At 54.0% G+C, this 22,371-nt stretch overlaps 1 protein-coding gene across 1 annotated transcript; it reads right to left on the bottom strand.

Annotated features, from left to right (window-relative positions):
* Positions 1-292: 292 nt before the first annotated feature.
* LOC149861633 (IgGFc-binding protein-like) lies at positions 293-20,130 on the bottom strand. Its single transcript, XM_090052299.1, has 10 exons — positions 20,070-20,130; positions 17,532-18,758; positions 15,957-16,294; positions 10,666-11,239; positions 9,354-9,952; positions 7,436-8,003; positions 6,088-6,683; positions 4,507-5,077; positions 2,022-2,221; positions 293-1,354 (listed from the first exon to the last, which is right to left on the bottom strand). The coding sequence occupies exons 1-10, from the start codon at positions 20,128-20,130 to the stop codon at positions 1,202-1,204; spliced, it is 4,887 nt and encodes a 1,628-aa protein (XP_089908425.1). The 3' UTR covers positions 293-1,201.
* Positions 20,131-22,371: the final 2,241 nt, after the last annotated feature.

Raw genomic sequence — 22,371 nt, 5'->3', positions numbered from 1 at the left:
AGGAGAGAGCCTGGACACGTGGGTTCCCTCTGGGACACCTGGGGTCTGTCTGGCTCTGGAAGGGGAATTGGGGTGTGGGGTGAGAGCGGGGGGGCTGGGAGCCCGGACACCTGGGCTCTCTTTAGGTCTGGGAGGGGAACTGAGGCTGGGAGCCTGGATGCCTGGGTTTTCTGGTAGGGGGTGTGGGTTGTAAGAGCAGGGGGATAGGGAGCCCAGACATCTTCTTTCCCTTCATACTGACACCTGGGGCTGGTCCCAAGCTCCCCTCCCCCCCCAAAAAAAGACCCATTGCTGCAGGGAGAAAGACCAGGGGCTTCACCTGGGTGTTTATTAGCTGTGTTTGGCAGCTCACAGGGACTCGAGGCTGGATCCAGGGTGCGGGGTCGAGTCTGGGGCTGGGGGTCTAGCTGCTTACCATATGTCTGATGTATGACACATCTGCTTTTTTGGGGGGGCGGGGGAAAGGGGTACATGTTGTAATGCAGAAAATACAGTAACGACCATAGTCTCTGTCTCTTTGTTTTTCTTGGGACCAACTTCCTGGGGCAATGGGCGTTGGAGGTGGGTGACAGGGTGGCTGGGGGGATTGGTTGGACCAGGACATGTCTAAGAGGGTCTGGAGTCTAATGAGGGGGCCCAGAGTCTAATAAGGCAGGATCTGGAATCTAACAGAAGGGTGTGGGGTCTAATGAGGCGGTCTGGAGAGTAATAAGGGAGTCTGGAATCTAACACGGGGGGCTTGGAGTCAAATGAGGGGGTCCGGAGTATAATGAGGGGGTCTGGAATCTACTCAGGGGATCCCAATTCTAACGAGGGGGAACCTGAAATCTAACAAGAGGACCTGGAGTCTAATGAGGGGGGACTTGTAGTCTAATGAGGAAGTCCAGAGTCTAACAACGGGGTACAGAGTCTAACAAGAGGGTATGGAGTCTAACAAAGGGGTACCTGGAGTCTAACAAGGGTGTATGGGGTCTGAAAGGGTTGAGAACCACTGATCTACCCCCCCAAACCCCATTGCTTTTGGGGGTGGGGGACACAACTGAGACAATGGCACCCCCTTGTGGCTGCCACCAGTTCTCCAAGCACAGGAAGGCCCCAGCTGGGTGGTGCTGGTAGTATCCTGGATCTGGCCCCTGAGGCAGGTGTGGCAGGGGGCATCCCAGCTGGTCCCGTGGCAGGGGTGGGGCGTCAGCCTTGGCGCTCACAGTCCGTCCTGGCTGGCACAGCCCCAGGTCCCGGCGCTGAGTAAGCAGCTTTGCCTGGCATTGCAGGCACTGCCCTCACAGAGGAGGACGCTGCGGAGGTGGCAGGTGCAGCGCTGGGTGCAGTTGTGGGTCGTCACAGCTGTCTGGGACTGGGGGGAGAAAGTGGAGGGGGTAGAGTCAGTCATGCCGGGGCTGAGACCTGGGCCCTGGGGTCCGTTCCGACTGTGGCTGAAAGAACCCAGGTGTCCAGGCTCCCGGCCCATCCTGCTCTGACCTCCAGGCCCCAATCCCCTCCTGAACCCAGGAGTCTGGGCCCCCAATCCCCTAGACCTGGGAAGGAACCCAGGGATGTGAGGCCCCAATCCCCTAGACCTGCAATACAACCCAGGTGTCTCGGCCCCCAGTCCCTTAGAGCTGTGATAGAACCCAGGCATCTGGGCTCTGAATCCCCTACGTCTGGGATGGACCCCAGGCATCCGGGGTCCCAATGCCCTGGACCTGGGACAGAAGCCAGGCATCCAGGCTCCCACAATCCCCTAGACCTGGGCTAGAACCAGGAGTCCAGGGCCCCAATCCAGGGCTCTGGGCTAGACTATAGATCTGGATGGGATGGTTTGGACAGGATGGATCCTGTCTCAGGCAGGGCATGGATGACCGGAGGTCCCCTCTAGCTCCACTCCTTCATAAGAGGAGCCCTTCTAGGAACCAGCCACCCTCTAATTGTCTCTCCTGGATTGGACTCTAATGACGAAGCTGTGGGGCAGGCAGAGGGGGTGCGCAAAGCCTAGGGCACTGTGGGATAACCGGTGGGCCTACCTGGATATATCTCCTGTTGTGAAAGCACCCGCAGGTATCTGGGAAGACACATTTGTCCCCATCGAAGAGGAAGCCATCGTTACATTGACACCCTTCATAGCATCTCTGCGTGCAGTGGACTGGGTGAGCCAGGCTGGCACAGGTGAAAGCGCAGGAGTGGGTGCAGGGCTTGTAGTGGCTCCACTCTGGACAGAGGAGGGCTGGAGGGGGAGGACAAGCAGAGGTGCGTGACCACCGCACACAGCTGGGGGTGGAGCAAGAAGCACCAGCGGTTCGGGGGGGTGCAAGGAGGTCAGTTGACATTGGGGCAGCCTTGTTTGGACCTTGATTTGAACCCAAGGTGGCTGGGACCTCAGCCCTGCTCAGACCTGGTGGCTCCTTTGAGGAGCTTCATAAGGAATTGGGTGACCCCGGGGGACCTATCGAGCCCCTGATAGGAGGGCTCTCAAACCTCTCCCACTTCCTTGGTGTCTACACGTGCTTTAGTTAATGTATATTAAATCTATTATCTCTGGGTGCATCTATAAGTTCAATTAATGCACTTAGGTAATGCACATTAAATCTAGTACCTCCATTGTGAGGTACTAGAAAAATGCACATTAGCCTATTTTAATGTGCATTAGCTAAGGAGCACGTTTTTTGGTGATGTTTTAATACACATTAAAATAGGCTAATGCACATTAAAGTACACGTGCAGATGCATCCTCCATTGTGTAAATGCACATTAGCTTGTCTTAATGCACATTAACTTAGTGCTCCTTTGCCCTCTGCCTTGCTCCTGTCTGACCCCAAGTCCCTGCTCCTACTCTTTTAGGACCCTCCAGGCTCTGATCTACCTCCCACATCAGAACAGAAGAGTGGCCCTGTCCTGGATGGGACCCTAGGTCCATCATGCCCTGGTCTCCTGTCACGTGGAAGCGGTGGGACACTGCAGGTGAGGGTCCTGGGTGGAGAAGTCTGTACTCCACCCTGATCCCGTGAGCCCCCAGGGACCTCAGCTGGCAGCTGCTCCACAGAGCCATTGCTACGGGTGTGTATCTGGAGCAGTTCACAGATGCCCCGACACCTGCCCCTTTTGAGAGCAGAGGCGGATGCTGGTGCACACCTACCTGGCAGCCCCTGCACTGCTTCCCCCAGAACCTCCACTGTTCCCCTCATTTCTTCATTTATGCACTTCCCACCTGTGGCCCCACCAAGGCCCAGGACTTCCTGGTCAACCTCCTGGCTCTGGACAAGCTGGCTATATACCAGAAAGGAGGCCCTAGCCAGGAGTGTCCTTGAGGACTGTAGGGACATTTTTCTCACCTTACTTCATTCCTGTCTCCGGGGAGAGTATCACTGGACAGTGTCCACTGGCTCCATGGACTCATTCAGGAGCCAGTGGGTGCTGTCTGGTGTGCTCTGCTCGGTGTTCACCCCTTGGCACTCTTCATATCTACATGTGTTTTAATTCCCTCTAGTTAATACACATGAAATCTAGTATTTCCATTGTGTTAATGTACATCAGCTTGTCTTAATGTACATTAACTAAAGAGCACGGGGCTCCTATATACATGTGAGAAGTGCAATTCTAGTGTGTCAGAGCAGACTCCCATGTCACATGTATCAGCATCACTGCACGTCTCCGCACTGACAAAACAGCAGTAGGGCATTTTGAAATAAAACATGTCTCATAAGCTTTAGTTCAAAGTGCACCACCACCATTTTTTCAGCCCAGGAATGTGATACACGTAACATGTGGACACTTTTAATTAGCACAGCTTGCTAATTAAAGGACCTGGCGCCATGTCCTGCAGCACATGTAAAAATGCCCATGGTTTTTAAGTGACACAATGCACTTTAGCTTATTTTAATGCATGTTAACTAAATAGCATGGGTTTTTTTTAGTGATACTTTAATGAGCATTAAAATACATTAATGCACATTAAAGTGCATGTGTAGATGCAACGTGTCCCTTGTTTCTGAACCTTTGACCTCCACTCCTGTGCCTTTTTTTTACGATTTGTCCCCAGTAATCAATTGCCATCCTTTTCTGCAGCCTCCTCATCTGGTTACATGGTGAGCCTAGGCCCATGCCCCAGAGGATGACAAATAGGCCTGTGTCACATGGTGGCAGGGAGCGGAGGCTGGAGGTGAGAGTGAGCTGGGATCTGTTCCTGTCCCTAGTGTCCTCCAGCACTGAGGTCCAGGAGGTTCTGATTCAGACTGGTATGGACTGGGGGAACTTTGCCTTTGTAGCAGGAGGCATGGCTTCTGCCTGGCATTGAACACCCCACCAGCTCACCCATAGCAGCTGGATACTGCCAGCCCTGGTCCCCTGGCTTCACCTGGGGCAGGTTAGGGGGCTTTTAGGCAATGGGATTGATGGTTTTGATGGAGCCTATCATGCCTGGAGCAGGGACATGATCTCCACGGGTCCCTTCCAGCCTGGCTTTTCTCTGAGTCTATGCAAAGGTGATGGCTGTAGGCATCTCTGAAAACTTACGGCAGAACGTGGAGGATCTCCAGGCTCTGATCTGCGCTCCGACGGCCTGGCAGGCAGCTGCATAGGCTTGGAGGCTCTGGCAGAGGGTCTCCTGGGTCCCCTTGGCCACACACATATCATGGATGCAGTGGTTGAAGTAGTGGTTGGGGTTGACCAGCGAGTGGCAGCTGGCAAAGGGGCCGGTTGTGGCTTGGATGAGCCCACAGGAGGTGTCATCCAGGTAGGGTGCCATTTTGGTTTCATCGCAGATGGGGCATTGGTCTCCACAGGTGTCGGAGCATGTGACACCGTCTGTTGCAACCTTCCAGGAGGCCCCAAATTCATCCACGTTCTGGGTGCCCTTCCCAGTGGGCAGCAGGAAGTCGTCGCTCTCGTCCCCGTTGTAATTGCCACACAAGCCACACAAGCGGCCCTGGTAGGTGCTGGGGACAGTCACCAGGACATAGGAGGAGGTGTCATAGAGGACTTGGAGGCCGGAGGCAGCCTGGATAATGATGTTGTTCCCTTCCTGGTTGGCCCAAAGTTTCCCATCAGCCAGAGCCAGGGGCAGGGTGTAGAGTTCTCTGTCCACCTGGGGAAATGGCAGAGAAGTTCATCAGCTGTGTGGAAATCACTAGCTGGGGCCTGCTCTCTCTTTCTCTCTCCCTCCCCCTTCCCCTTCCCCTTCCCCCCCAAGCATCTGGGACACACATGCACGCCCAAACATGCCCACACACTCACAACTCAGGTGTCGGAATGAGTGCACATGCACACACACATGCACCCCCCCCCAGGCATTCAGGACACACATGTAAACATGTTCACAAACATACAACCCAGGCATCAGGGACATGCACATGTGCACACATGCACACACGCATAGAATCCAGGCCACAAACATGTGTGTGTACTTGCATACACCTAACCCAGGATTTGACTCCCACACACACACAAACACACATGCACACTCCAGTCATCCATGTCAGACACAGACATACACATGCAGAACCCAGGTGTCCCCTTCTCATGCAACACACACACACACACACACACACTCAAAACCCAGACATCTGTGACACATACAAGCCCAGCAGATCTGCTGTTTCACAACCCAAGTCTGGTGGGACAACAAGGTGACACATGGAGTCTAATGAGGGGGTATCTGGAGCCTAACGAGGGGAAGCCTGAAGTCCAGCAAGTGGGGTTGGGGGGAAGGAGTGGAAGTGTCATTTAATCAGTGCCTGATTAACCTGGAGTTTAATGAGGGAAGTCTGGGCTCTAATGAGTAGTTCTGGAGTCTAACAAGGGAGGATGGGGCCTAACAAGGGACATCTGGGATCTAATTAGGGAGTACCTGGAGTCTAACAAGTTGGGACCTGGAGCCCAGGAAAGGGTTATGAAGTCTAATGGGCTGGGGGTGGGGGTGGGGAGGAGTCCCTGGGGCCTAAAAAGAAGTCTAGAGTTTAATGAGGGGGCCCTGGACTCTAACGAGGGGTTACAGACTCTAACAAGGGAAATCTGGCCTCTAAGAAGGTTAAGAGCCATGGTCTGGGCCCAGGACCCACCACCAGCAAAACCCAGGCTCATGCTGGGAGGACTCACCGTGACGTTCCAGGGCATGCCTCTCTCCAGGGCCACGGTGTGGCCACAGGCTGAGACTACCACTGCCCTGGCCATGGCCATGCTGCCCTCCCTGGACCTGCTGGTCTCCACCACCACCGAGAAGTTCCCTGGCCCCTGGTCCTCACCGCAGTCTTGGGCCAGGATGTAGGCGCAGGAGCCCTGGAGATCGTAGGCCCGGCCATCGAAGGAGATGTAGTGGGAGCTACCTGTGACCACGCAGCTGCCTTGGCGTGTGGGGTGGCAGCCTAACATGCCCTGCTCCACACGGCACTCCTCACTGGCTCCACATGTGGCTGGCTGGCACATTACTGTCCCGTTGGCTTGGCACCGACATCTCTCCTGACAGGAGGCATCGGTGTAGAAGATCTCCCCTTGGTTGTAGTAACGGTCCTGGTGGACACAGCCACACTCCCCAGCTGGCACGCACCGGTCCCCACTCAGAATGTAGCCAGCATCACAGAAGCAGCCTTCAGCACATAGTGCATCACACGTGGCTGGAGAGGAGGGGTTATAGCAGGTGGCCGGGCAGCCGGGGCCGCACAACTCGTAGTGGGTGTCACGGGGGCAAGGGAGGTCTGTGGGGGAAGGCAAGAGGGGACATGAGGACAAGCAGAGCAGCCGATGCAGCATGGAGCAAAAAGCAGGGTAGCAGATTGGGCCTGGAGTGCAGGGCAGGGAGCAGAAAGAAGGGCATCAAACAGGGCCGAGAGTACAGGGTTGGGAGTAGAAAGCAGAGCAGCCAATGAGGCAAGAGCAGAAAGCAGAGCAGCAGCTGGACAGGGGGTAGAAAGAAGAGCACCAAATGGGGCAGGGAGTACAGAGCAGGGGCCAGAAAGAAGAGCAGTGGATGGGGCAGAGAGTGGAAAGCCGAACTGCAGGTGGGGCTGGGAGCACAGGGAGCAGAAAGCAGAGCAGCAGATAGGTTGGAGGCATAGGACAGGGATGGAAATAGAACCCAGAGATCCTGTCTCCTAGCCCCTCTGCTCTAACCCATGAGCTTTCACTCCCTGCTCCCAGAGCTGGGGAGAGAAGCCAGGTGTCTGGGTTCCCACGCCGTACCCCATTTGCTGTCACTCCCAGATGTGGAAAGAGAACCCAGGCGTCCGGACTTCCAGACCCCCGCTGCCCTAACACCCCCGACCCCCACTGAATTCCCAGAGCTGGGGAGAGAACCCAGGCATCCAGGCTCCTGGCCCCTCTTGACTCAAAATCTTTTGATCCCAACCCACCCAGAGATGCCAAGCTGGACTGAACATGACACCAACTCTTTTCCCCTTTGTGGGGATACTCTGATCCTATTAGGAGAGACCTGATTGGAGACACTCACTGCAGAAGGTCTTGGATCTCCAGGCCTCCACAGCCACCCCGGCAGCCTGGCAGGCAGTGGCATAGGCAGCCACGAGCTGGCACACGATGCCCTGGTGTCCCCGGTAGAAGCAGTAGTCATACACACAGTCCTGGAAGTAGCCTTGGGGGTCCACTGTGCCGTGACAGGCGCGGAAGGGCCCAGCTGGGTTGCGAATCATCCCACACTCCATAAGTGACCGCTTCTGCTTCCTTTCAATGGCTAAGAAGTGGGAGCATTGTGGTGCATCGGGCTCAGCGCACCCTGGCGTCGCCTCTGCCCTCCAGCTCTGTCCAAAGGCTGTGGGGCTTGGGGCTGCCTTGCCATCCTTCATGAGCAGGTCATCGCCCTCGTCCCCATTGAAGTTACCACAGAGGCCACACACAGTGCCTGCGTAGGTGCTGGGCAGGGTGACCACTACCTGGCTCTGCCAGTCGAAGGCAACAATGAGGCCAAAGTCAGTGTGGACTGTGGCTTCTTGGCCCCTCCTGAAAGCGGCCACTTGGCTCCCAGCAGTGCTGTAGGGCAGGTGGGTCAGCAGGCCATTCACCTAGGACGGGTCAGAGATTGGCAGTGGGCATCAGCAATAAAATGCAGCCACTGCTGGGGTGGGATCGGGGGGTTGTGGGGTGGCAGTGGTGTGGTTGCCCTGCCCCACCAATCCCTGCTCCACATTGAAATTGACTTTCTTTTGTCTTATAAATCAAAATATAAGTTGGGTTGACAATTTTTTTTCCTCTTATAAATCCATTATAAATATTTTTGATTGTTTTATAAATCTGAAGAGACCTTCATGGATCATACAGTCCTAGTCACAGAGAAGCAGGGCTGGATGAGACCTCCAGAGGTCATAGAGATGTAGGGCTAGAAGGGACCTCCAGAGGTCATAGAGTCATAATCAGAGAAAAGTAGGCCTGGGAGGGACCTCCAGAGGTCACAAAGATGAAGGGCTGGTAGGAATCTTCAGCAGTCACAGAGTCATAGTCATAGAGAAGTGGGGCTGGAAGGGACCTCCAAAGGTCATGGAGTCATAGTCAAGAGTCACGGAGAAGGAGGGCTGGAAGGGATGTCCAGAGGTCACATCCAGTCCAACCTTCTGCTTGAGGCAGGACCAGCCCCATCCAACCCATTCCAGACATGTCCAACATCCAGCCTCTTTGTAAAACTATCAGCAACCCTGACATAACCCTAGGCCTCACACCCAAACCTGCCCCAGGTAAAGCAGGTGGACCACAGCGGCCAAAGTCCTGCTGCTGTAGAAAAACTTTAGCCTCTTTTGGTTGGAAAATCCCTCCTCTTATCCCTTTCAGCTCTGCTCTAGATATAGGTCAAAGGAAGAAAGGACATGCTGACAAGTGAAGAAGGAAGATGAGAGCATGATCCGGGGACAGCAGGGCAGACCCTATGAGGAGAGTCTACAGGACCTTAACCTGTTCAGCCTTTGCAAAAGAAGGCTGAGGGGGGACCTGGTGGCCAGCTATAAACTTACTGGGGGGAACAGCGGGGTTTGGGAGAGACCTTGTTTCCCCCAGCGCCTCCCGAAGTAACAAGGAATAACGGCCATAAGTTGTTAGAGAGTAGGTTTAGACTAGACATCCGAAGGCACTACTTCATGGTCAGGGCAGCTAGGATCTGGAACCAACTTCCAAGGGAAGTGGTGCTTGCTCCTACCTTGGGGGTCTTTAAGAGGAGGCTAGATGTTTATCTGGATGGGGTGATTTGACCCAAGTTTTCTCTCCTGCCCAGGGCAGGGGTCAGACTAGAAGATCTACAAGGTCCCTTCTGACCCTACTTCTATGAATCTAAGTAGATGGGGTGATGGCTGAAACCAGGAAGAGACAACTCTGGGACACTGAGACAATGAGACAATGACTGAGAACAGAGAGATGGTTGAACTCACCAAGACCCGTCCTGGATGCTCCCGGCTGATGGTGATGTTGATCCCGTGGACTCTGACCTCCACCACTCTGGTGAAGGACACAGTCGTGAGGCCTCGGTTGTCATTCTGGACCAAGACTTGGAAGTCCACCAGGTCTCTGGGCTTCTTGCACAGCCCAGCAAGCTGATACAGACAGCTGCCTTGGAAGTCGAACCTCTTCCCATCAAAGGTGATGTAGTGCGGGTCCCCGATGGACGTGCAGGAGGTGTAGTTGGCGGGATAGCATCCTTGGATTCCCTTCTCCACCCGGCACTCCTCCCCAGTTTTGCAGCTCACCTCCTGGCAGTCGGCGTGCCCGGTTTGAGGGTTGCAGAGGCACCACCTGCTGCAGGCTCGGTCCCCCCAGAACTTCTCCCTAGGGGAATAGATGTGCCCCTCAAACTCACAGCCACAGGGGCCCTTGGGCACGCACTTCTCAGCATCCAGCACAAAGCCCTCCCGACACTCGCAGGTCTCCACACAGGGCAGGGAGCAGTTCGTTGGGGCCAGCAGGTTGTCGCAGGTCGCGGGGCAGGCGGAGCTACAGAACTTGTATTGCCTGTCTTCGGGGCAGGCCAGGGCTGTGGGAGGGATGGGACAGTGTGGGTCAGGAGAGGAGAGTGCCCCAGTCCACCAGGGCACATCTCCTGGTCCAACCCACCTAGGGGTGATCCAGCAGTGGACTCCCCATGCCTTCTGTACCATGCTATGGGAGCAGCATCTGGGGACTTCTTTAATTCCCCAAAGCAGTTAAGATTCTCCACGTTCCCCAACCATGTGCTGCTGCTGTCCCCAGCTGAGCCTGGCTCCCTGCATACCCCAGCTGAAACAGGGCAGGTATTGATTTTGGGGCATCCATGGCAGGAAGTGGAAGGGGGAATGTAAAGGTGACAGCATGGAAAGGAAGGGGGAAGATGCTGAGAGGAGGTGGAGGGGTTTTTTTTACCTGATTTGGGGACCTAAAAGTTCCTAGCTGCTGCTCCCATCTGCCTGTCTTGGCACCCCTAGAGCTCCCATCCTATTCATGGGAAGACCATTTCACCAGTCTCCTCCTGAGCTAGTTGGATGCAGCCCTAGCAATACGGTCCCCAGGGGAGAAGATTCCACCACCCCAGATGTCTTCCCATTGGTTTATTCCCTCCTCCTGACCCCACTTTGCTCACATCTCGACTAGGTGGAGTCCATTCCATCCCTATGATCCTACGTTCTTCCATGCATACCATGTTTCCCATCTCCCCATCCCTTCCATACCCCAGGACTATATCACACATCTCCCCATGCCAAACAGACTCACGGCAGGCTGTGGGTGTCCGCCAGTCAGTGGCTGGGATCCCCTGTCTTTGGCAGGCATCGGTGTAGTTCTTCAGTGCCTGGCACAGTGCCTCCTGGTGACCGTTTTGCTGGCACATGCTGATGACACAGGCATCCACATAGGGGTGTGGGTCGATGACAGGCTGACACTGGCTGAAAGGACTGTCTGTCTCTTTAGTGAGCCAACCGCAGAAGGATTCAGCCTGGTATTTGCTGGCCAGGTCTGGGGGGCACAACTGACAGTCCCCCTGGCATTCATCCCAGCAAAAGAGGTCTCCGTCTGGTACTTTCCAGCTCTTCCCGAACTCACTGGAGCTTACAGCTAGGGTGCCAGCCAGGGTGGTGAAGTCATCCTTGGGGTTCCCATTGTAGTTCCCGCACAGGCCACACAGGCTTTCAGCAAAGCTGCTGGAGATGTTGACGACCAAGATGCCATCCCAGTCATAGTAGACTCTTAGAGAGAAGTCAGTCACAATGACCACGGAGGCCCCATTCTCGTACGCCCATACCTTGCCTCCGTGAAGGGTGACAGGGAGGGAGACGCTCTCATTATTCACCTGCAGGCCAAAAGGTTGCAGTCAGCATCCAAGGACGTTTTCCCACCTCTCCATCCTACTCCATCATAATGATTAGAGTCATAGGGCTCAACAAAGCCTTGACTGGGATGATGCAGTTTGGGCTGGTCCTGCTTTGAGCAGGGGGTTAGACTAGATATGACCTCCTGGGGTCCCTTCCAACCCTCATTTTCTGTGATTCTATGATTTTATAGAGAAGCAGGTCTGGAAGGGGCCTCCAGAGGTCACATCTAGTCCAACCCCTGCCTGAGGCAGGATCAGCACTGTCCAAACCTTCCCAGACACATTCAGCATCTCACCTCTTTGTAAAGTTACTGTCAACCCTGACATGACAGCAGACGTCACACCTAACCCTACCATAGAGAAAGCAGGGGGACCATGGCAGCCAATATCCTGCTGCTGGAAAAGGTTGTTAATAGATGCTCAAGAGATCCCAGGTAGAGGCCATGCTCCACTACCAAGGAAGGCAACACCCCCCCAAGTCCATATCAGGCTGACCAGGTCATAAAATTTCTTCCTGATCCCAAATCTGTCTAACCCTGACTCAGTCTTTAAGTCTCAGCAGAAGCATTGGCACAGCCCAGTCCCCACCCCCAGCATTGGTTGCATCAGGTTTGCTTGTATAGATCTGCTAAGAAGTCAGAGAACAGATATGTCTGGGATGGTTTGGACAGGGCTGATCCTGCTTTAGGCAGGGGGTTGGACTAGATGTTACCTCTGGATGTCCCTTCTAGCCCCACTTCTCTTTGATTCTATGACTATTTTTTAACTAGTTTGTTGGGGTTTTTAAAAAAAGCATTATATATGTAATATAGCAATTGAATGCACACTCCAATAGTTATAGATTCATAGAAGTAGGGTCAGAAGGGACCTTGTAGATCTTCTAATCTGACCCCCTGCCCTGCGCAGGAGAGAAAACTGGGCTTAAATGACCCCAGCCAGGTAAACGTCCAGCCTCCTCCTACAGACCCCCAGGGCAGGAGCCAGCACCACTTCTCTTGGAAGTCAGTTCCAGATCCTCACCGCCCTGACTGTGAAGTCGCGCCTCCTGATATCTAGTCTAAACCTACACTGTAGCAACTTATGGCTGTTATTTCTTCTTACTCCAGGAGGCACTTGGGGAAACAAGGTCTCTCCCAAACCCCGCTGGTCCCTCCTGGTAAATTTATAGACAGCCACTAGGTCCCCCTCAGCCTTCTCTTGTGGAGGCTGAACAGGTTCAGATCCTGTCGCCTCTCCTCATAGGGCCTGCCCTGCTGCCCCCGCTCATGCGAGTGGCCTCCTCTGGACCCTCTTCATGTTGTCCACATCCCTCCTGAAGTGCGGCGCCCAGAACCGGACGCAGTACTCCAGCTGCGGCCTGACCAGTGCCGCACAGAGGGGGAGGATCACCTCCCTGGACCTGCTCGAGATACATCTGTGGATGCACAAGGTACGTTAGCCCTACTGACCGTGTCCTCGCATTGTCGGCCCACGTTCATCCTGGAGTCAATAATGACTCCCAAGATCTCTTTCTGCCACCGTGCTTTCGAGTAGGGAGTTCCCCGGCCTGTAGGTCTGCTGCTGGTTCCTACTGCCCAAGTGCAGCCCCCTGCACTTGTCAGTATTGAATCCCATCCTATTTTCATTTGCCCACCCCTGTCACCTGTCCAGGTCCCGCTGTAATCTGTCCTTCCCTTCTAGCGTGCTCACCTCACACCAAATCTTGGTGTCGTTTGTGAATTTAAACAGGGTGCTTTTCACCCCGTCATCCAAGTTGCTAATAAAGAAATTAAACAGTGCGGGCCTGAGGACCCAGCCCTGGGGGACTCCACTGCCCACCTTCCTCCAGGTTGAATATGACCCATCCACCACCACTCTCTGAGTACAACCCCTCAGCTAATCTGCGATCCATCTGACTGTGCAGGCATCAATGCCACAGATGCCTAGCATTTTAATGAGAATGGGGTGGGAGACAGTGTCGAAGGCCTTTCTGAAGTCCAGAAAGACTACGTCCACCCTGACACCTGCGTCCAATGATTTTGTGAACGGTCACAAACTCCTGCAAGACCGTTTCAGGCTGGACATAAGGAAGAATTTCTTTACTGTCCGAGCCCCCAAGGTCTGGAACAGTCTGCCAGCGGAGGTGGTTCAAGCACCTACATTGAACACCTTCAAGAGTAAATTGGATGCTTATCTTGCTGGGATCCTATGACCCCAGCTGACTTCCTGCCCTTTGGGCAGGGGGCTGGACTCGATGATCTCCCAAGGTCCCTTCCAGCCCTAATGTCTATGAAAATCTATGATCATAGAAGGCAATCAGGTTGGTCTGACAGGACCTGTCCCTAATGAAACCGTGCTGGTTGCCCTTGAGCATCATCCCTGCTGCCGGCCCATCACAGATGTGCTCCTTGATGATCTTCTCAAAAAGCTTCCCCAAGATTGAAGTAAGACTAATGGGCCTATAGTTGCCCGGGTCCTCCCTCTTCCCTTTTTTAAAGATGGGGACCACGCTGGCCTTCTTCCAGTCACACGGCACCTGGCCTGAGCATCACGAGTGCTTGTAAAGCCGTGCCAGGGGCCCCTCGATAACCCCGACAATTCCCTCAGCACCCTGGGGTGGAGAGCGTCTGGACCTGCTGATCTAAACACGTCCAGCCGCTCCAGAAGTTCCCTAACTCGGCCCTCCCTGACCCTAGGGCTGGCAGAGTTTCTCCTGAGTCCATCCTGAATCTCAGTAGCAGAGTCTCAGTCCCTCCACAAGAAAATGGAGGCAAAGAAATTGTTAAAGAGGTCTGCTTTCTCCTCTGGTGCAACCACCAGATCGCCAAGCATATCTTGCAGGGGCCCCACATTACCCAGGGCCTTCTTCATTCTCCCTATGTATTTAAAAAAGGACTTTTTGTTATCTTTGATCCTTGATGCTAGCCCTAGCTCCGTATCTGCCTTAGCTTTCCTAACAGCCCCCCTACAGACCTGAGCGGTAGAGGTATACTCCTCTTTGGTGATAGCCCCTCCCTTGCACTAGGTGTACGCCTCCTTTTTGGCAATCAGGCATTCCCAAATGCCCTTGGTGAGCCAGGAGGCACTCTTGTCCCCTTTGCTTTTCATTGGGATTGTCACCCCTTGGGCTCTGAGTATTATCTCCTTAACGAATGATCACTCATCTTGGGCACCCAGTTCCCCTGCCTTCCAGGACCCCAGTGCCTCCCCTACCAATCTCCTAAACTCATTGAAGTTGGCCCTCTTGAAGTCCAGGGCTACTGCTTTGCTGCAGGCCCTTGATACCCTGCGCTGGATGGTGAATCCCAGCAGGCGATGATCGCTATTGCCCAGGTGGTCGAGGACCTGGAGTCCCCTCACCTGTGGCCAGGACAAGGTCCAGGAGGGCATTCCCACCTAATTGGGTTTACAGTCATATAGTCAATTGACTCCATCAGTGCTGCCTGAATTGAAATGCTGTTGCTTCTCCCAGCAGTTGCTTGTAAAGTCTGGATGGAGTGGGAATGAAAGGGGACCAGTAGCAAGGCAGCCTACATGACTCATTGTCACCACCTTGAATCCTTCTAATCTCTCCACTCCACCGGGGTTAACAACCCTCTCTGCTTTTTTTTTTAGGGAGGCACCCTAAATCCCCTCCTGGCTGTGTTATATACACCCCTCTTTTCAAAAGCCTGGATTAGCTCATGACTGAGCTCATTGTTTTGATGAAGAGAGGCCCTGTTGGATCAGAGAAGTTGAGATTATCAGTGTACCTCGAGAAAACAGATGCCAATACCTCAAGAAAATAGAATAGGATGCTGACATCAAGAGCTGGGAGGAACTGGTTGCCAACCAACTCCAGTGGCACTACAACCTCAACGAAGTGGTACCCTATTTCAGGGTAAAGCGTCTCACTCTCAAAGCAGAGAAGAGAGAGCAGAGGAAAAAAAGGGAGAAGAATCCCAGTCTTTGGCCTACTATTCTTTGCGGAAAGACTTGCAACATCTGTGGACGGATCTGTGGCTCAAAGATTGGACTCTAAACCTACCAATGAGCTGCAGTAGAGATCATCCTCAACTCAAGGGATGGGCGATGTCGACTGGCAGTGATTGGCTCTAGCTTGCTAGGCCTGGTTAAAACTTTGGGATGTCTTGGGTTACATTACAACTTGCAATCCCATTTTGGGGAGGAGAAAGAGATGCAACAAATATCACTGTGTACTGATATGAGGCTGGGTTCTGAACTAGCACTGATGACTCTGAAAAGAGACCTTGAAATTGTTGTTGAGAGCTCCTGCACTCAGTAAGCACAGATGATGGAGAAGGAAAGCTGGAAGAGATCTCAAGAGACCATCTAGTACAACCAGAGATTGAATGGCTCTCCAAAAACATCAGCTCTGTATGCAAAGAGCCAATCAAGTGTTCTGAGAGGCAAGGATTTCTTAGGGTCATCTTTTTTATTGGACCAACTCTGTAGCTGGGATAAAGTCAGACAAGCTTTCGAATGTTGGACGTCCTTCCTCAGGTCTCTTTGTTTCATAGAATTGGAGACTGGAGGAAGAAGGTCTTCCATGTAAAAGCTTATCTGACTTTATCCCAGGTATATAGTTGGGCCAGTAAAAAACTCCTTGCTTCTCACATCAGTTCTGGACCATCCTGGCTACAACAACACTCTACCACTACAATAAAATGTTGGGCAATGTTAAGAAGGGAATTGAAAAAACCAAGCGCTTTCTTACCCTCACAAACCCATCTTCAGCCTGGACCACGGAGAGGGTGATCCCATAGACCTGGATGGTCACTTTGCTGACATAGGTAGACTGTGTATTGCCCCGTTGTTTGCTCTTGGCCTCAACAGTGAAAGCTGGCAGTGTCTTGTCTGGGCCGCAGGTCTTGGTGATGGAGTAGGTGCAGGTGCCACCAAACTCGAAATCCTGCCCATCAAAGGTGTGGTACCTTGATGCCCCCCATGCCTGACAGGAGGCCCCAGAGGTGGGCACACATACAGGGCGGCAGTCCACGGCCTGGCACGTTTCCATCTTCCGGCATGTGGTGTTGCTACAGGAAATGGGGTTGCCTATAAAAGAACATGGTGGTGGCAGGTTAAGCAAAGACGGTGGCTGTGAAACCACTAGCATGTAGCCCGGTGTGGGGGCGAGAAGCCCCCACACCCAGCTTAAAGGAGGATGAGGGACAATTCCTAATGAGGAGCTGATTATTGCCAGAGTAATGGAGGACTATTCTGGCTGTGCTCTGGTCATGTCATGACACTTATGTCTACTAGAGTATGGTTGTGCTGCTGAGCTATGGATGCAAGGTCATAGGGGGTGGAAACACACCATACATGAGACCCCCCTCAAGGGACAGGAGATTAGATGGTTTAGGATGGGACATGGGGGGGACCTGTGGGGTGGTCGCGCCTCAACTAGACAGGAAAATGGTGGTTGTTGTCATGTGGTACCTCAGGTAGACTGGAAAACTGTGGTTCTTGTGAAGTGTTATTTTATCTACACACAAAAATGGTGGTGTGACACCTTTGCTAGACAGGGCAATGGTGTGTGCATTGCTAATGGCAATTGTTGTGGAGTGAAACCACCATTAGATAGGACAATGGTAGTTCCTGTGGGATGGCAGTAGCACCGCTAGACAGGAGAAGGGTGGTTGTTGTGAGCTGGTACCTCTGCTAGTTGTGACAACAGTGGTCCCTGTTGGGTGGTACCTCCACTGAACAGAACAATGGGGGGTCCCTGTTGGATGGTATTTCCCTTAGAGAGGACAACGATGGTCACTGTGGACTTGTACCTCCCCTAGACAGGTCAACAGTGGACCCTGTTGGGCTGATACTTCCACCAGACAGGTCAAAGGTGACCCCTGTGATCTGGTACCTCCCCTAGACAGCACAATGGTGGCTGTTGTGAGCTGGTACTTCCACTAGATGGGACAGCGCTGGTCCCTGTAGGTTGGTCTCTCCCCTAGACAGGTCAATGGTGGTCCTTATTGGGATGATTCCTTACCTAGGGGTCTTTACTGGGGTGACACCTCCCCTAGACAGGCCAACAGTGATCCCTGTTGGGTGGTATCTTCCCTAGACAGGTCAATGGCAGTCCTTATTGGGGTGATTCTTCCCCTAGACAGGACAATGGTGGTCCCTGTTAGGATGACAACTCCCCATGACAGGTCAAGAGTGGTTCTTATTGGGGTGACATCTCCCACAGACAGGACAACGGTGGTCCTTGTTGCGTGGTATCTGCCCTAGACAGGCCAATGGTGGTCCTTATTTGGGTGATACTTCTAGATAGGCTAAAGGGACTTACTGCACCCGCAGAGCCCTGCTGCGCCATAGCCAGAGTACTCTGACGAGATCCCGACGCTCAGTGCCATGAAGGGTTCATTGGGGTGCGTCAGGGTGTGAGAGCCACCTCTGTCCCCCAGGCCATACTCTGCCCATGAATACTCTGTGTTAGACACCGCGTTCCACTTGATGTCAGCTAGTGGGTGCCCATCTAAGGCAACCTCCTTGGTGGCCGTGCTCTTGGTCACAACAAGGGCATAGTTCTCAAAGCCCTGCAGTCCGTCCAGGTGGTAGGAAAGGCAGTAGTCAGAGATGGGTGGGATGGTGATGAGGAAGGGGTCGAACTTCATGTCCCGGCTGGTGCCACCTGTGCAGAAGAATAAGACCTGGATGCCAGTGGTGGAGGTGATGTACAAGGCTCTGGACCGGGTGATTTCAAGCTTCTGAACTTGCCCAGCTCCCATGTCCCGCCAATGCTGAGTCCTCCCGGAACGGTAGCTCATGCGAGTCTTCTGGGCTGCAACAATGTAGACAACGTCATACCGGCGCTGGAAGGGCAACGGTGGGACCACGAAGGAGCTTCCCCAGCTGGGGACGGGTAGGAGCTGCTCTACCACGTGGTCACAGGGGCTGTTCTGGGAGGCGCAGCTGTGGCCACTGAGGATGGCCACAGGCTGCGAGGACACCACATGGCTCCCAGATAGGTCGTTCCGGCTCTGGAGCTGGACGGCTTGGAAGGGCTGGAGCTGAAGGGTGAGCGTCTCGCCAGCTTTGTATACCTGCTCCTCAAAGGTCACTGGAGCAGTCAGGGAGACAGTGACCGTGGCAGGAACCTGACCCGCGATGACAGCAAACTCCTTGTAGGAGTCTTCAACTTTGCCACTAGGTGTCACCAGATAGTACTCTGTCCCCAGGCTCCCCACAGGCTGCACCACAGTGGTGTCCACTGTGTAGAGCTTGTAGTTGACGGCCAACACAGCCACGTCTTGGTCTGCTTGTACCAGGATGGTCTTGTTGAACCTCCCTGTGCCCCACATCTCCACGAAGGTTGGGAGCTGCACTGTGGCTGTTTTCCCATGCTCCACCACCACAGTGCTGTGGAAGGTGCCGTTGGGGGTAGACACGTTGACCTTCGTGACTGGGGAGAAGCCAGTCATGAAGAGCTGGAAGCTGGGCTCCCTGGACGTGGCGCTGTTCTGCATGAACGCTGTGATAAAGTCCCGGCCCACGTGCCGGCCCTCGGTGCCACCTGAGAGGGAAGAGGGAAGGGAAGAATAAGACTGCATTTGTTCCTACCAAGTTAAGTGCATTCTGGGAAGAAGGTGGCTGTTGGGGGAACGAAGACAGCTGGCAGAAGACATGGGAGTGTTGACATGGGTCTTCTGTTGGCTACTGGGAGATGAAAGAGGTCTCAGCAGAGGGGAGCTAAGGAGGAGCAGGGGGAACTGGGAGCCCAGATGCCTGGGTTCTCTTCTGAAGCTGGGAGGGGAGTTGAGGCTGTGGGGCTGGAACAGGGGGTGCTGGGAGCTTGAATGCCTGGGTTCTCTGGCGGGGAGTGGGGGTGGGATATGAGGGCAGGGGGAGCTGGGACTCAGAGCCTGGATGCCTGGGTTCTCTCCCATCCCTGGGAGGGGAATGGAGTCTGCAGATGCCAGAGGTTGGCAAGAGACTGGTGGATTTTGTAGAGAGGCAGCGGCACGATTCATCAGTGGCCCTGGGAGCTGGGCCATCCTCAACCCGGCTATGCTTTCAGCTGGAGAAAGGTGAGATTGGAGGCTGAGGAAGGAAGGGCACAGTCCAGGCTCCTTGGAAGGGGGCAGGTGCCTGGGGTCCAGCAGCTGGATGAGAGCTCCCAGGTGGGGGAGCTGGTGGGGAGCAGGGAGGGGATGGGGCCCTGGAAAGTCTCTCGGGGGTGGGGGCGGAAGGATGCACGCGCACACGCACGTACACACACACACATCTCTAGGCAGCCAGACGACACAAGGCCTGGCTGGAGATCCTGCCATGACCGCTGCAGGAGTGTCTGCTTACACACATGTGCACACTACCCTAGGCGCCTGACATGCACTCTCACATGCAGACACACATGCACACACATATGCTTCAACATACAAAAACAACCCAGAGGTCCAGGACACCCCCCCGCCAGGTGTCCAGGGGACACATACCCACATGCACTGTGCCTGAAAGCTTGCTAAGAATGTTTTTCCAACTACTCAGGTGGTCTAATAAAAGATATCAGATCTACCCAAAGAACCTTGACTGCCTACAAACACAGACATGCACACATACATGAAGCCCAACTGCAGCCAGCAGAGGGAAGCAGAGCCCCAGGGAGACACAGACACCCCCCCCCAACTCCAGCTATTGGAGAGCAGGGAGAGAACCCAGGCGTCAGGGCTCCCAGGCCCCCCTGCTCCAAACCCTGGACCTCTCCCCTCTCCCAGAGCTGGGGAGAACCCAGGTGTCTGGGCTGTCATGGCCCAGCCCCCAGTTCAGACCCTGCAATGGGGAGAGCAGAGACCCCCACCTCAAACACCCCACCCTGTGTACTACTTACCTTCCAGGAGCACCAGTATGGCTGAGAACAGCACCAGTGTCTTCCCCATCATCCTCGTCATGGCTGGAAGGCAAAGGCCAAAGAAGAGGCATCATCATGGGGCCACCAGGCCGGGCAAACGGGGTGACACCCCTGGCAGCCCACCCCAGACTCCTGGGTTCCCTCTTGGGTCTGCAAAGGGGGTCTTGTGGGGAGCCTGGACCCCAGGGTTCATTCCTAGAGCTGGGGGGGGGGGGCGGGGGGGGCGGGCTGTGGTGGTTGGGAGCCTGGATACCTGCTGTGAGAGGAGAGGGGGTTCTGACAATAATCGTCACAATCATTAGAGCTTCCCCATCCGATTAATTAATACAGGCCCTGATACAACTGAGTCTTCACTCCCAACCTGCATATTCATTATCCCAACACAAATACTCCTTGTGATCTTTGATGTGAATAGCAACATTGACCATGGATCCCCAAGGTGAGGAATTAACAGTGTTCCCAACACTATTATATTATATTATATTATATTATATTATATTATATTATATTATATCAGGATATGATATGATATTTAATGATAATACATATCCTAGCCTACTATATGATACTGTATTATGCTATACTATACTGTAGGGGTACATCAATAGACATTTTGGGGGCTGATACCAATAGCCGATTTTTAAGGAGGTGTATCAGCTGTTACTGATTCGATTTCCAATACAGCTGAGTCCAGGTGGTAAGCGTGTTGTGGTGAAAGGGGAGGGGGAGGGAAGGGGTGTTGGGGGGGCAGATCAACGTCCCCCTGGACAGAGGGAGTGGGGCTGGGGCTGGGGTAGGCGCTGCCCAGCCAGGGCAGGCACGGGATGTAGCCAGGACACATCTGCGGGGTGTGGGGAGCATGGGGAGGCAGCTCCTACCACTGCGTGCTGCTCATCTGGCAGCTCATCTGGTGGCTCCCACTGCTGCTCCCACCGCTTGTCTGGGAAGGCACAGGGCGTGGGGAATGGTGTGTGCCCCCAGATCTGTGTGGAGCAAGGCAGGGCAGGTTGCAACTGTGGGCTAGGGCTGGGGGCTGTGCTGCATTGCGCTCAGGGTGGGTGGTGGCAGTGCTGGGAGGGAAACTACAGTGGGGGGCTGCAGCCACCCCAAATTTTGTTGTAGCCCCCCTGTACCTCCACCCAGTGCCACTGCTGCCCACCCCAAGTGCAGCACAGTGCGGCCCCCAGGCCCATCCTGCAGCTGTAGCCCACCCACCCTTGCCCTGCTCAGATCTCGGGCCATACCCACCCTGTGCCCCCCTGGATGAGCAGTGGGAGCAATGGTGAAAGCCACCAGATGAGCTGCTGGATGAGTGGTGTGGAGCGGCAGAAGTTGCCCCCGCCTCCAGATATTCTCTGGATGAGCCGTAGCTCTGTCCTGTGCCCGCCCCGTCCTGCCCCAGCTGGGCAGTATCTTCCGCCCCAGCCCCAGCCCCAGCCCCAGCCCCACTCCCTTCCTCACCGAAGGGGGCGTTGATCTGCTCCCCATGCCCTTTCCCTCCTCCTCCCCTTTCACCACAACAGATTTACCAGCTGCAAGTAGCTCTCCAAGCTGCTGGGCTATGTTTCTCGCTGCCTGCATGCTGTGCTGTGGCTGCATTTATCGCCCAAATTATCTGCTGCTGCAGGCTGATTTCCGATAGAATCAAATTTTCTTTATATCAGTGCCAATCCCATATCGGACCAAAGTATTGGTGCCCCTCTACTGTACCATACATTATAGTATACTATTATTATACTCATCATTAATAATATTACTACTAATAAATTAATAATAGTAATAATAACAGTAATGATATTATTCACTACATGCAAAACAGAGATCCCCAGTATAGCAGCAGCTCTGCAGAAAAGGACTTGGGGGTTACAGTGGACAAGAAGCTGAACAGGACCCAGCAGGGTGCCCTTGTTGCTGAGAAGGCTAACAGCATCCTGGGCTGCATGGGTAGGAGTGTTGCCAGCAGATGAATGGAAGTGATTCTTCCCTTCTATTTGACTTTGGCCATATCTGGAGTCCTGTGTCCAATGTTGGGCCCCCCACTACAGAAAGGATGTGGACACATTGGAGAGAGTCTAGTGGAGGGCAACAAAAATGGTGAGGAGGCTGGGGGACAGGACTTATGAGGAGAGGCTGAGGGAATTGGGCTGAACCTGCAGAGTCTGCAGAAGAGAAGACTGAGTTGGGATTGAATAGCAGCCTTCAACTAGGGGGTTGCAAAGAGGCTGGAGCGGGACTGTTCTCAGTGGGGGCAGATGACAGAACAAGGAGCAATGGGCTCCAG

The sequence above is a fragment of the Crocodylus siamensis genome, chromosome 6 (assembly GCF_052110815.1).
Source record: "Crocodylus siamensis isolate JL-2025a chromosome 6, ASM5211081v1, whole genome shotgun sequence".
Lineage (NCBI taxonomy): Eukaryota > Metazoa > Chordata > Crocodylia > Crocodylidae > Crocodylus > Crocodylus siamensis.
Note: the sequence above shows the minus strand (reverse complement) of the source record. Positions and strands in the feature narration are given on the sequence as shown.

Coding starts and splice junctions, on each gene's coding strand:
- LOC149861633 (XM_090052299.1), bottom strand. CDS start 20,130: ATGACGAGGATGATGGGGAAGACACTGGTGCTGTTCTCAGCCATACTG. Junction 16,295..17,531: donor AGCAGGGCTCTGCGGGTGCA/GTAAGTCCCTTT, acceptor GTTCTTTTATAG/GCAACCCCATTTCCTGTAGC. Junction 8,004..9,353: donor AGCATCCAGGACGGGTCTTG/GTGAGTTCAACC, acceptor GACCCGTCCTAG/GTGAATGGCCTGCTGACCCA.